General features: G+C 58.1%; 1 protein-coding gene across 1 annotated transcript in view; it reads right to left on the reverse strand.

Annotated features, from left to right (window-relative positions):
* Nucleotides 1-13,888, reverse strand: part of SKIC3 (SKI3 subunit of superkiller complex) — a 43,992-nt gene extending 30,104 nt beyond the window's left edge. Inside the window, 12 exon segments of the mRNA XM_078874359.1 lie at nt 52-141; nt 1,131-1,261; nt 2,644-2,745; nt 4,323-4,463; nt 4,637-4,745; nt 5,450-5,551; nt 5,755-5,895; nt 7,206-7,281; nt 8,475-8,566; nt 8,704-8,847; nt 11,069-11,168; nt 13,788-13,888. Coding sequence (XP_078730485.1) covers nt 52-141; nt 1,131-1,261; nt 2,644-2,745; nt 4,323-4,463; nt 4,637-4,745; nt 5,450-5,551; nt 5,755-5,895; nt 7,206-7,281; nt 8,475-8,566; nt 8,704-8,847; nt 11,069-11,158 — 1,218 coding nt within the window. The 5' untranslated portion in view covers nt 11,159-11,168; nt 13,788-13,888.
* Between the last annotated feature and the right edge of the window lie 380 nt (nt 13,889-14,268).

Below are 14,268 nucleotides of genomic sequence, written 5' to 3' on the forward strand. Positions count from 1 at the left end.
CTACGTACGGTGCGAAAGAAGTTCAACGTACGTGCACGAGTAGTCACCCACCTGCCGCGCCTCCGGGAGCCGCTTGCCCTTCAGGAGGGCGTCCGCCAGCCCCACCTTGAGGTCCACGTCCGCAGCAGCCTCGACCAGAAGCTGTGGCACGAAGGGATGGTCACACAACCAAACAACGATACAACAACACAACCACACATCAACACAACCACACAACAACACAACCACACATCAACACAACCACACAACCCCACATCTACACAACAACACAACCACACATCAACACAACCACACAACACAACCACACATCAACACAACCACACATCTATACAACCACACAACCACACATCAACACAACCGCACAACCACACATCGGCCCAACACACATCGATCGTGCATCGGACTGCAGGATTACGCATCCTCCTGCAGCATCGTGCATCGTACTGCAGCATCGTGCATTGTACTGCGGCATCGTGCATCGGATTGCAGCATCCAAGGTCAGGTGGGGTGCTCACACGGCCGGATATCTCGCGCCGGTTGGCCGTATAGGTGTTGTGAATTCAGAACCTTGCGGGGGAGTGCCCCGCAAGAGCTCATGTCCGGCTCCGCTGCGAGGGGCGAGCGCCCCGGGGCAGGTTTCTCCTCTTTCAAACCGAGCCGTACGTATTGGCCACGAGCCACGGATATGGCCACCACCGGCCCACGTAACAAACACCTCGACGCAGCCCTCGGCAACGCCGTGGCCCTTCGTCGGAGCAAACACCCTCTCCATCTCTCCTCCCTGGCTCCTCCCCCCCCTCTCATCTTATATAATCTCTTGTCACAAGCAACTCTTTTGCCCACAACAGCAAGTTTCTTGCTGCTGTGGTGTTCCCACCTGATGACGGATGCTTGTGTTGCTTCCGAAACGTCGTGATTTTTTATTTTATATTTTATTTTATACCTACGTGACTTTACCGAAAGAACCAGACAAAGTATGGATCATTGCAGTCACGAAAACTTCCGATCTAGATTCAAACACAGCTAGGTTTCCGGTGTGCGACGCTCGGTAACGCCCCGCAATCCCGGTGACCCTCGGCGGGTCTCCCCGAGGTCGACTCGGAGCGAAATGCACGCGGGCGTCCGTGCACCTCCGCGAAGATGGCCGCCGCCTCCCCCGGGCGGCTCGCCGTCAGCGCCTCCGCCCGGACCCGGAGCAGCGCCCTCCGCTGCACTCCGCTCGCGACCAAACCCGCCTCCTGCTTCGTCAGCAGCTGCAGCGCTGCGGATGACAATCATTGCCATTGTCATTATCGTTGTTGCGTTTGTTTGCGCAGGAGGGTCCTGCCAATCTGTCGCTGTAGCGGGGCAACGTTGCTGTTGCTGCTCCTCCTGCGTGTGATCCCAACCATTTTCAGGTGGTTTATTTCAGCATTTTGATATTTTGGCCGATACCGGTCACATTGGGCGGTACGCATGTGTACACACACAGCCCTTCTGCCAACAAACTGCCGGATGATAAGCGCCTCCTCACAACGTGTGAGTGGGATGGTATTTGACCATACTTCACCACGCTGGGCATCGCGGGGTTGGCGAAGGCAAGGGGAGAGCACAGCGTGGGAGCGCAGGAGACCCCGAAAGGATGTTGCTGCATTGGGATGTTTGTCCAAACATTCAAAACGAACGAGTTTCACGTGGGAGGTAACAACCGGAGTGCCCCGAGAAAACCCACACGGCACGAGGGGACAGAGGTCACGGAGCGCCGACGCTCGGCCCCATCACAGCGGGCTAGGGACAGAGGTCACGAGGTCACTGGAGTGGGCGGGGTGGGAGGGAGGTTGGGGCTACGGACAGAGGTCACGAGGGCACTGGGGTGGGGGGGTGGGTGGGAGGTGCGTGGGAGACCGGAGAAGAGGTGGAGGAGGCAGCTTCTGGCCTTTCAATGGCACGACTCCGTTCAGCCGAAGTTCAAAGGCGGCCGAGTCACGTGCGTGAGCGGCGAGCGAGCGCGAGGGTCTGTCGGATGCGCCGCGTGTCGCTCGCCGCGATGTCCGGCCCACGTCACGGCAAACCGGCGTCAGGATCCGGCAACACTGGCACTGGCAGCAGCGCCAGCAGCAGCGCTATACAAACGCTCGTTGATGTGCCGAGTCAACTACTTTTTTTTATTTTTATTTTACCAGGTAAGGCCCACTGAGCTGTACAGCTCTTTTTAAGAAGCGACCTGGCCACAAATGATAGCTAAACGCAGTGGCTTATTATCACGTGGAAATGTATAGCAGCCAACTACTCTAAACGCGTGATGTTGATTCTAAATGTGAACCCAGAGAAAAACTCACGGGACCACGGAGAAAAAGACACGCAAACTACAAATATACAGCAGTAGGCGTCAGGGTCGGGATCGAACCCACTCCCTCCTGCATACCAGGCGAGGTAGTTAACATCTGCTAGCCACCGTGAACACAACTGACACGATAGCTACGCGACGATCCAAGACAACAGCACAATCACCGCGAGGAATCCGACAACAACGGTCATTCGGCGTGCAGCGGCGAGTCCACGTGCACCGCTCCGACAGAGCGGAGAGGTGGGGGTGGGGTGACAGAGCGAGCGAGCGGGTGGCGGGTGGCGGTGGCCGATCGGCGAGGCGGCGAGCATCCTCACCGTGCTCCGTGGCGGCGGCGGCGCCGTGGCGGTCGTGGGTGCGCAGGAGCACGTCCGACAGGTGGCGCCACGCCGGCAGGAAGCCCGGCTCCTCGGCGCTCACTGACGGCACAAGCGGCGGCAGCGGTAACGTGAACACCGTCAATAGGCTGGCGACTCCTGACCAGATCTACGAGGTGCGAGCACGTTACACCGCACGTGGCATCTTGGCGCTGGCTGCCGGTGGAATTTCCGAGTCGATAAAAAAACGAATTAGGTTCCTTAACCCTACGAGGCGACTTTGAGGGGTCTGGCGCCCGTCTAGCTCGGCAAACTGCTCTCACGCCTCCACTCCTCCTCGTCCTCCTCCTCCTCCTCGCGATGTCCACTCCCTGGACTGCAGGCTCCTCTCAACGAGTCGAGCGCTGGGTGACGGCGCTTCCTGCTGCCACAGCACGAAGACTGCGCAGGGACGCTGCTACCCCCGCCTACACCACGGATCGGGATTCCGCGAGCGGCAATTTTAAATCTGCCTTGGTCGGATTTACGTGGACACAACAGTCTACTTGAAGCTCCACAGGGAGTGATGCAATTATTGTGTGTGTGTGTGAGGCTGTGTGTGTGTGTGGGGCTGTGTGTGTGTGTGAGGTGTGTGTGTGTGTATGAGGCTGTGTGTGTGTGAGGCTGTGTGTGTGTGTGGGGCTGTGTGTGTGTGTGAGGTGTGTGTGTGTGTGTGTATGAGGCTGTGTGTGTGTGAGGCTGTGTGTGTGTGGGGCTGTGTGTGTGTGTGAGGTGTGTGTGTGTGTGTGTGGGGCTGTGTGTGTGTGTGGGGCTGTGTGTGTGTGTGAGGTGTGTGTGTGTGTGTGTATGAGGCTGTGTGTGTGTGAGGCTGTGTGTGTGTGGGGCTGTGTGTGTGTGTGGGGCTGTGTGTGTGTGTGGGGCTGTGTGTGTGTGTGGGGCTGTGTGTGTGTGTGAGGTGTGTGTGTGTGTGTGTATGAGGCTGTGTGTGTGTGTGAGGCTGTGTGTGTGTGGGGCTGTGTGTGTGTGTGGGGCTATGTGTGTGTGAGCGGTTGATGGGCTGTGGGGGTGCAGTGGCATAATGGTGAGTGCTGCGCTACGAACCCAGCGACCCGAGTTCGATAATCGCTCATGACCAATAACGGTGACAAATATTTAAAATGGTCCCGGGCCTCTCTGAGGTCGACTCAGCCTTAAATGAGTACCTGATTGTGGCGTGTAAACATCAGCATTGGGGAGACAAAGGCGGCCAGGCGTGGTTCTGGCCACTCGCATCCTCGTGTGCCGTGTCAGCCTTAATAGGTGCTACTCGCTAACAGCACTTTCCTCAACAGGCTGCACGGGGGATCTTTGTCTTTGTGAGTGCGTGCGTACGCACGTTCGTGTACTGCATTGTCCAGCGCACTGCTACAAAACTGGCCATCTGAAATTCAATTGCGGGGCCACGGCTATCATCAGTGGCACACAAAGTGTGTAACCCCCACAGTGTGCGTGCGTGGGTGCGTGCGTGGGTGCGTGCGTGGGTGCGTGCCTGTGCGTGGCTGTGCGTGGGTGCTGTGCGTGTGTGGGTGGCTGTGCGTGGGTGGCTGTGCGTGGGTGCTGTGCGTGTGTGGGTGGCTGTGCGTGGGTGGCTGTGCGTGGGTGGCTGTGCGTGGCTGTGCGGCGGTGGCGTCGCCCCTCACCTTTGCGCAGCGCCTCCCGGGCGTCCCCGAGTCGACGCTCGCGCAGCTCCCCGAGCGCCAGCCCGACGCGCGCGGCGGCGCTCCGCGGCTCCACGGCTCGCAGGCGCTCGTAGCAGCGCACGGCCGCTTCACTCGCGTCACCTGCGGCACGCACACACACACACGCACACACGCACGCACACGCACACGCCAGTTTTCACCCGTCACGCAAACTCAAGTCGTGAAATCGTCGCGCGTAGAGCGTCGACGTCGTGCGTCATTCACGTTTCTGCAATGGCGGTGGTGATGCGGTGGCGGTGCGGCGGCGCGGTTACCGGCGCCGACGTAGACGGTGGCGACGCGCTCCAGCAGGGCCCGGCCGGCGCCGTCCCTCGTGAGGGCCGCGGCGCAGGTGGCGCGCAGACGCTCCTCGGCGCCGGCACGCTGCACCGCACGAAGACCACGCACAAAGACAAAGATCCCCCGTATAGCCTCCAACAAGCCCGTCGGGCCAAGTGCCGGCACGGCACCCGAGGGGCCGGGTGGACGGCACGACACCAAGTCGCACCTCGTCTGCCCCAATGCAGCATCACGGCGCTATTTGGCCGGCGCGCTCAACGCTTGGCACTCTGCGCCCCAAGTAAAGAAGCCACTTCGCGATCACGGTTCCGATCACCTGCATGTTTAACACGTCTGAAGTGGACGTTCAAAATCGCGGAACGTTTGAGGGGTTACAAACGCACTGCGGGATTGAGTGTGCAGCTCGTCCCACTGGAGCGAGAGAGCGATGGGGTTTGGTGGAGTGTCTCGACGCGCGGTTAGGAGCTCCGAGGGTCATCGCGGCCCTCGGAGCCACAACCCGTCGAACGGCACGGTCGCGTTCCAGGAGGCGTCGTTATCATCGTCGTCATTGTCATCATCATCGTCGTCGTCGTAATTGTCGTCGTCGTCGTCATCATCATCGTCATCGTAATCATCATCGTCATCATCGTCGTGATCCTTGTCATCATAATCGTCGTCATCATCATCGTCGTCATCATCGTCATTATCGTCGTCATCATCATCGTCATCATCATCGTCATCATCGTCGTCATCCTCGTCATCATCGTCATCATCGTCATCATCATCGTCATCGTCATCACTGTCACCTTGGATAGGAAAGTGATGTAGTTCACCAGGAGCTTCTCCTCTTCCAGCCCAGCAACGTCCTCCGAACCCAACTCCAACAGCCGCTCATATGCACACTCCAGCTGCACACAATGACAAAGATCCCCCGTATAGCCTTGACAGACTTTTGGGTCAAGTGCTGTTCGCGAACACCTATTATAGCCGGCACGGCACACAAGAAGGTGGGTGACCAGCACCGCGCCCGGCCCCCGGTACCGCGCGGTGCGGCGTGGCCACCAACGGCGCCGTCACCGGCAATGGCACCGACCGACAACCCGATCCTCACCCCGCCGTCGGCGGCCGGGCCGGCGGCGTCGGCGCGTGCCAACGCGGACGTCGCGCGGCCCCACAGCGCACGCAGCTCCGCCCCGTCGGCCCCGTCCTGCCGGCGCTTCCACTCGTAGAGACGTGCCCAAGCTCGCACGGCCTGCACGCACGCACAGGTGAAGAACCCCACCCCCCCCGTAGCCGTTAGCGGGCTGTTGGGGCAATTGCCGTGAGCCAGTGCCTCTATGAAGGCCGGCACGGCAGAGTCGACGGAAAAATGTGGAATCGGAGGAGTACGGAGTCGAGCTGAAAGACAACTCCAGTAAGGTTGTGTCCACGCCTCAAAACCAGCTGCAGGCTCCCGTACATCACGTCACTTCTGTGTGGCCACCCTCACTCTGAACCCCTCCACCTGTCGCCACCCCGTGAAAAACCGACGCTCCGCCGTGCAGCAGCGACGAGGCTCTCGCGCAGCCTCCTCCCTCTCCTCCCTCTCCTGAGCCCTCTGCTCCCGTTTCTCCGCTGCTTCTCTATCTTTTCCCTCTCTACCCGTTCCGCTCTCTCTCTGCACGTCAACATCCTCGACGGCTCCCCCCGCTTCGCGTGGTTGAGGCACGGGTCCAACGTTGGAAGCGATTTACAAATTCGTTGAGTTATCAAGGAGCGGATCGTGCAAGCACCAATCTGCTCTGCTATCATGACGTTCCCCAGTGTGCTTGTCAGGAGAAGCAAAGCACATGGATCATCTCCTGAGATGCCCTGCAGCACCGCAATGCACTCCTCAAGATTTGGCAACGCCAACACCAGAAGCAGTGGCCAGTGCAGAATATTGGGCAAACACCAATAAAAGGTTGGACGGGAGACACGGCGGCGACGAGGAAGAAGATCGTGTTCCCTGTCGCTGGCTTCCCATCTCCAGGCTCATCGTGCACGAAATGCGGTGGGGTTCCCGTCTCCTGCGGGACCACAAGGCCTCTTGGTTGCCGTCCGCTTGCGTTCCAATCAACTCAACGGGTCCGTCAACAACGCTGCGTTCGTGGCCGTAAAAAGGAAAACCGTGGACAGACGACGTTTTGGATGACGGCCCTCCCTCGCAACGGGCAAATGAAAAAGGGCCCCTGGCCCAAAACGTCGCCTCTCATGTATTTGTAATTTTATCGTGGACGCACCGATGTTGTTAACGTTGCGCGCGTTAGGCACGCGTGCATCGCCGCTATCGCAGAGTCGCCAAACGATCAGCCTTGCGTCACCGGCCGTCGGGCCGCGAGTTGAAATATGAAACAGCTGCTCAATCCCCACTCCTTCACATAGGCTACAATGTGATACCCCGGTCACGCGAGCCACGCGGCATGCCGTATCGGACTCGGGTTTTTGTAAAAAAATGCTAACGCGCATGCTCGTGTGCAACCGCGCCGTCGTCGCGTGCCCGGCCTCACGCACGGCGCTCCGTTAGCGGCACGGTGGCGTCACCTCGTCCACTCGCTGCTGAGCCTCCTGCGTCTCCGCCAGCTTCTTGCAGATGTCGCACCACTTCACGCGGTCGCTGCTGCAACGGCACCAACCAACACGTAGCACCGTCACCCACCCCCACACAGCACCGTCACCCACCCCCACGTAGCACTGTCACCCACCCCCACACAGCACCGTCACCCACCCCCACTCAGCACCGTCACCCACCCCCACACAGCACCGTCACCCACCCCCACGTAGCACCGTCACCCACCCCCACACAGCACCGTCACCCACCCCCACGTAGCACCGTCACCCACCCCCACTCAGCACCATCACCCACCCCCACACAGCACCGTCACCCACCCCCACAAAGCACCGTCACCCACCCCCACTCAGCACCGTCACCCACCCCCACACAGCACCGTCACCCACCCCCACACAGCACCGTCACCCACCCCCACGTAGCACCGTCACCCACCCCCACACAGCACCGTCACCAACCCCCACGTAGCACCGTCACCCACCCCCACGTAGCACCGTCACCCACCCCCACACAGCACCGTCACCCACCCCCACACAGCACCGTCACCCACCCCCACGTAGCACCGTCACTCACCCCCACTCAGCACCGTCACCCACCCCCACACAGCACCGTCACCCACCCCCACGTAGCACCGTCACCCACCCCCACGCAGCACCGTCACCCACCCCCACGTAGCACCGTCACCCACCCCCACACAGCACCGTCACCCACCCCCACGTAGCACCGTCACTCACCCCCACACAGCACCGTCACCCACCCCCACACAGCACCGTCACTCACCCCCACTCAGCACCGTCACCCACCCCCACACAGCACCGTCACCCACCCCCACACAGCACCGTCACTCACCCCCACACAGCACCGTCACTCACCCCCATGTAGCACCGTCACTCACCCCCACACAGCACCGTCACCCACCCCCACTCAGCACCGTCACCCACCCCCACACAGCACCGTCACCCACCCCCACGTAGCACCGTCACTCACCCCCACACAGCACCGTCACCCACCCCCACACAGCACCGTCACTCACCCCCACTCAGCACCGTCACCCACCCCCACACAGCACCGTCACCCACCCCCACACAGCACCGTCACTCACCCCCACACAGCACCGTCACTCACCCCCATGTAGCACCGTCACTCACCCCCACACAGCACCGTCACCCACCCCCACTCAGCACCGTCACCCACCCCCACACAGCACCGTCACTTACTCCCACATAGCATCGCTTCACCCTCACCTCTCGAAGATGCCCAGCAGCTTCTCGTAGACGTCCGGGAGGGCCTGCTTGAAGTGTGGCTGCTCCAACTTCTCACACAGACTCGCCAGTCCCTGGACACGGCAGCAGCAGCAACAACGCACGCGAGTCGGGGGAAAGCTCTCACCCGCACACACGCACGCACTTACGCATGCACACGCATGCACACGCAGGCGCACGCAGGCGCACGCAGGCGCACGCTCGCACACACCTGCCATGCGAGTGGCTGCACTGGGTCGATGTGCGCGGCCCTGCGGAACGAGTCCTCGGCCTTCTCAGGCTGGTCCAGCTCCCCGGCCGCCACGCCGATGAACACCCACGCCGTGTAGTTCTCCTTGTCGGCCTGCAACACCGCCTTGAGCGCCACACCACACCACCACCACCGCCGTCGTTACCATTTTTATTGGCGCCACCATTACCGTCGCAACACCCATCGCCGCACCGCCACCATTACCATCATTACCATCGCCATCATTACCATTCTCGCTGCCATTTACGCGCCACCACCACCACCACCGTCACCATTACCATTGTCACCGCCATCATTATTATAACCATCGTCACCATCACCACCGCTACCACCGTCACCACCAACACGATTACCCTTACCATCGCCATCACGGCCATCGTCACCGCCATCATTCCCATCATCATGACCACAACAGACACGATCATCGGCATCCTCATAATCCTTATCACAATCACCAACCTTCATCAATCCTCATCAATCTCTCCTGCCTCCGTGCCATGAGCACCGCCACGTTAGGCTGGCTTTGTTATGGATGGACCCGTTCTCGTCATGGAAATGTACAATTTCCACCACTGGCTCAGGATCACCGACAGAGATCGACGCTCGCTAAGAGCACGAAGGCTGGTCAAGTTGAAGCTCGGGTTAGACTGCGGGTGAGGGGTGTTAGTGTAAGGCCTTCGCTTGACGTGTTGACCGGGAGAATTGCTGTTACTCACTTCAGCATGTGGAGCATGCTGATTTAGGGTGTTGATTCAGGGCCGTGTTTGTGAAGAGGAACTGTATGTATGTGGGAACTTGTCCCGATTCATGCTCACCATGCTTTATTTTAAAAATTCGCACGGCAATCCAATCCAACTCGTGTGCTTCTGTTACGCACAAGACAAAGATAGGATTTCGAATTTTTTTGGGGTAAGTGCTGTTAGCGTGTAGCGCCTATGAAGGCTGGCATGGCAAAAGAGGCGGTGGGTGGCAAGCACCAAACCCGGCCGCCTTTGTCTTCCCAGTGGTGATGTTTACATATCGCACCAGGTACTCATTTGAGGCTGAGTTGATGGAGGGGAGGCCATGGACCGGTTCAGAAAATCGTCACTGGTGTTGGTGGCCGTGAGCGGGAATGGAACTCGGGTCGCCGGGTTCATAGCAGAGCATGTTAATCGCAGCGCCACCACTCCCCACGAGCACACACACACAAACGCATGTGCCGCGGTGAAAGGAACCCTAACCTTGTGATGTGCGCACCTTCGCGCACCGCACGTCAAAATGACTCAAGTTCGTTTGAATCGGACAAATCGCCGAGTTCAATCGCTCGCACACCGAGCGGAAAACAGACAGCGAAATGGCAGGAGAGTACACATTTTTTTTTAAACCCGGCGGAAAGACTCTGACCGCACGAGGGGCAAAACCTCAACTCGAACGCACGACGCTTGCCGAAAATAAACCGGCGTCGGACTGCAGCTGCGTTCATTGATTGAAACGCTCGTAAACACCCATCCGGCTTAATTTGGTCGCCAGCAAAATTCCATGAGCGTCGCGGAGTCAAGAGGCTACGAGTCACGCCGTCGTTATTTGTATACATCCTATGGAGGCGGGCGGGTGAGCGGGCGGGTGAGCGGGGCGGGCGGGCGACTGAGGGTTTTGTTTGATGTGCGGAACTTCAAGTGTGGCGGTGGTCGCCCTTTGCGACAGCTCGACTGCCGGGTGTTGCATCCCCGCGCTTCAAACGCCCGGCATGGGGCCGTGACATCACGGCCGCGACGTGGGCGCGAGGGCGCTCGCGACGCGACATGCGACGCGCGCGCCGTTTGATGGCAAACGCGCGCGCGTGCACACACGCGCACACACGCGCTCACGATCTGGCTGTGCCATATCACGCAAAATAAAAACAAAACAAGTAAACCTTTGGGCGATGTGTTTTTTGGGTTGTCATTTTGCCACTATGTCCATCAACCCTGGCCAGAATTTGAACTCACAATGTGAACTCACGACCCCGATTAGATGGCGTTTCGGAGATGAGCCACCCGTTTTGCAAATACAGGAAAAAAAGTTATTAGATCTTTTTGTTGTCTTTTCCACCAATTTTTTCCCAATTTGTCCTATCGGTGTAGTGTCATGAGATCTGTTTGGGGTTTCATGCAGAGCAGTACGGCCCACGGAAGCGGACATCACAGAGCTACCACTTAGATCCCTTCAAGTGGCCTCCGGTCCACACCATAGCGGCCACACAGAAGTCACGTGATTTACAGGAGGCTCGAGTTGATTAAGAATATGTAATTGAAACGGCGGACGTTAGATTTTGCGTTGTGTCCCCCGTGAGTGAGCGCCGAACCTTGCAGTGCTTGAGCACCTCCTTGAAGTCCTTGCCATTGATGGCCTCACGCGCCGCCTTCAGGGCCACCTTCACCTCCTTGCTCGCCATCTCGCGGCCTCTTCACCCCTCACCGTAACAACAACAACAAAGTCACATGACCCCTCACCGTAAGAACAAGTCACGCGACTTACACTCATATTGCATCCATGTCGTAACGAAATATCTCAGAGGGCAGGTTTTTTTATTCTCGTTTTTTTTCTAAAGAGGGACCCTTCTTCCCAATGGCAGCTGTCCCTGTGCGGTACAAGGTGAACACCAGTGCCCGGTCTGCCAGTAGGAGGGGACAATGTTTACTTGAGGTTTATTTGGGTTTATTTTGGCAAAGATGAAACCCAGTGGAAAATAAATGCTCATTTTATATAGGGACCTGGTGACAGAAATCTGGTTACAGCAACACAAACACATGAACACAACTGTGTTCATCGTCACGTTCCGAATGGCAAGGTCGCACATCAACAACGTGACTGCTGAAAGAACCAGAAAGTATGGATTCCTGCAGTCACGAAAGCTTCAAATCAAGATTTAACAACATGGTACTTGCACAGAAAAATATCAGGCTAACAACGCATCACATACCAAAAAAAACCATTTATAACTTAAAAGTCTGCAAAGCAAAGCATTCAATTGTAAGTACACGCTTGGAAGGAGATTTGAGGTGCAAACGTGATTTCAAGCAGCACAAGGATGGTGAGGTTGTGATCCCAAAACATCCTCGCTCCGTTGTTCCCGAGATTATAGACCGCCACACGGAGGGAATTTAAACTGAGTTTGGTTCACGGGGAGGGGGGACTGTGAGCAGGAACAGGGGAGAGGGCAAATTTAGTAACTTACCTAGTGGAGCAAACTTAATAATTTTTGCGGGGGAAACATTTCACATTGGGCAGACGTGGGGGGGGGGGTCCACGATTTGATTGCGGCTTGATTCAAAAATGTTCCCCCACCAACTTTCAATTCGAAGAGGAATCAAGTCTGCATTAGCGTGTGCTTAGTGCAGGTTTGATTCCTTGCAAAAGGTATCTCTTTGGTGTTTGAACATCTTGACACCTGTTTTATTGCCATAAAGGGTAAAACCGATTCTTATTTTTTTGCAATGACAGGAGAGTCTACATGCGCTGAGTGCACTAGTGGCCACGGGAGGTAATGACAGGGGAGTCAGTCGCGAGTGCGAAGGGACTGGTGGCTGCGGGAATGATCGGGAAGGGAGCCGTGGTGAGGCGACGGACGAGGACGGTGGAGTCTGCGAGCGTCCAGAGTCGGCGAGAATGCTCGAGAAGGGGGGCGTGGCCTCGTGTCGGTATAAAAGGGGGAGATGCGCGGGAGACTCGGGGCTGTTGCGGTGGGGGTCTCCGCCTGTGTCAAGTGAACGTGTCTTCAATAAAGTGCCATCTCAAGAGAAGTGTGGCAAGTCGTCTTCACACTATTATCCTGGCAAAAAGGTCCCATTTTGTACCCGGCTCATCTCGTGGGCCAAAGCGTCCCTTCAAATCCCTCGCTGCCAGGGCCCCGATAGCGCTCGGATAGCGCACGATCACCGCCGTGCACAACAAGGTGTTATAGGCTGCTGCTGCTGCACGCCTGCGTGGTGGGCAGCAGAGGGCAGCGCAGTAACGTCCAGCCTTGTGGAGTAGTACAGTACTTCTATGCCCCCCCCCCCCCCTCGTTTTCCACCAACCCACGAGTGACCATCGTGGTGAGGTTTGGTCAAATCCTGCTCAGGAAGGGGCCATCATCATCCAGCAGTGGAGTGGCAAATACGGCTCTCGGCCTAGACTATATTTGTCAATGCGCTCATAACTTAATTATGTATTTGTTTAAGTCGTTTCGTTTAATAAAGACCCGGTTTCACACTTAAATGAGCAACGCAAGATACATTGTAAGAGTGTAAGTGCATTGGCACTAGCTCAGTGGTGCTCATCTGCGCTAACAAATGCAAACTCAGGCCGCTCTCCAGATCGCGGGGACACATTGCCAAGTGTGCAAGGCGGCTTTGTAAAGCCTACACTGCTTAAGCATGGGCACGTCAGCTGCACGCACTGACAATGCTGCGGCAGTGTAGGGGGCTCTGTCAATCCACTGCTGGATGAGGGCCTCCCCACGCCGCGTCAGGCACGAGGCTTGTCTGGCCATACTTCACCGCGCTGGTCAGCGCTGTGTACCACGGACACCATACTGTGCTACTGTATATACACTACTGTATATACAGTATATATACAGTCTCTGTCATCAATCATCGCGTGACGCTGCGTCGAGTGGGTGTCGAGGCAGTGGCGAGCGCACTGCGCAACACATCTCGTGGCCTGCAATCAATTCCCCGCCACGGCTAACATCAGTGGCGAGAGGAACTGAATCTGAACGGGTCGTGGGGCCTCCACCCCCCCCCCCACCACCACCCGGCCATGCATTCACCAAGCAGCACTGACCAGCGAGGTGAAGTATGGCCAAACAACCCCACGAAGCACTCACACAGCAGCGGGGGACTGACCCGATGTGCCGTGAATGACAGTGCTGCTGCTGCCGTCCGATACATTCACCCCGTCCGTCTGCTCAATTACGCGCGACAGCTGCGGCAACACGAGCACGACGATGATGATAGTAATGATGACAATGATCCGTATTGTGGTTTTGTTTCATTATTCACGCCCGTCCGCGAGCCGGTGGCCAATGTCCACGTCTGTACCTCGAGACTCGCGAGCGTGGGCCACGCGTGGCCGCCTCTCCCCTCGACACTTCCGGCAGCCGTCACGTGACGCCGGCTCCAGTTGCCGGATGCGGCGCGCGCCGCGCTGAGGGGGCGGGGCAGGCAGGGCCTTGGGGGGGCGGGGTTTGATTTGGGGGAGGGGCTTGGGTTGGGGGAGGGGCTTGGGTTGGGGGGGGGGCTCGGGGGCGGGGCTTGGGTTGGGATGTTTTGGGGTGCAGGGGTTGATGGGGGTGGTTCATGAATGGAGCACGTGGCCTGACCCACACTCGGGGCTCGGTTGAAGCCGTGAATGGCGCCTGCCACGTGGGCTGCTGCCGCTGCTTTGGCAGCGAGTTCACAAACACAGGCGCGCGCGGCCTCTCCCCCCCACCCCGATCTCTTGTGACCGGCCTGCTCACTTGAAGACACGCGTGGTGACCCCGTGTTACATTACAACTCTGATACTTCGTGCTGCTTGTTG

This window comes from Lampetra fluviatilis, chromosome 39, assembly GCF_964198595.1.
Source record: "Lampetra fluviatilis chromosome 39, kcLamFluv1.1, whole genome shotgun sequence".
In the NCBI taxonomy this organism is placed as follows: Eukaryota; Metazoa; Chordata; class Hyperoartia; order Petromyzontiformes; family Petromyzontidae; genus Lampetra; species Lampetra fluviatilis.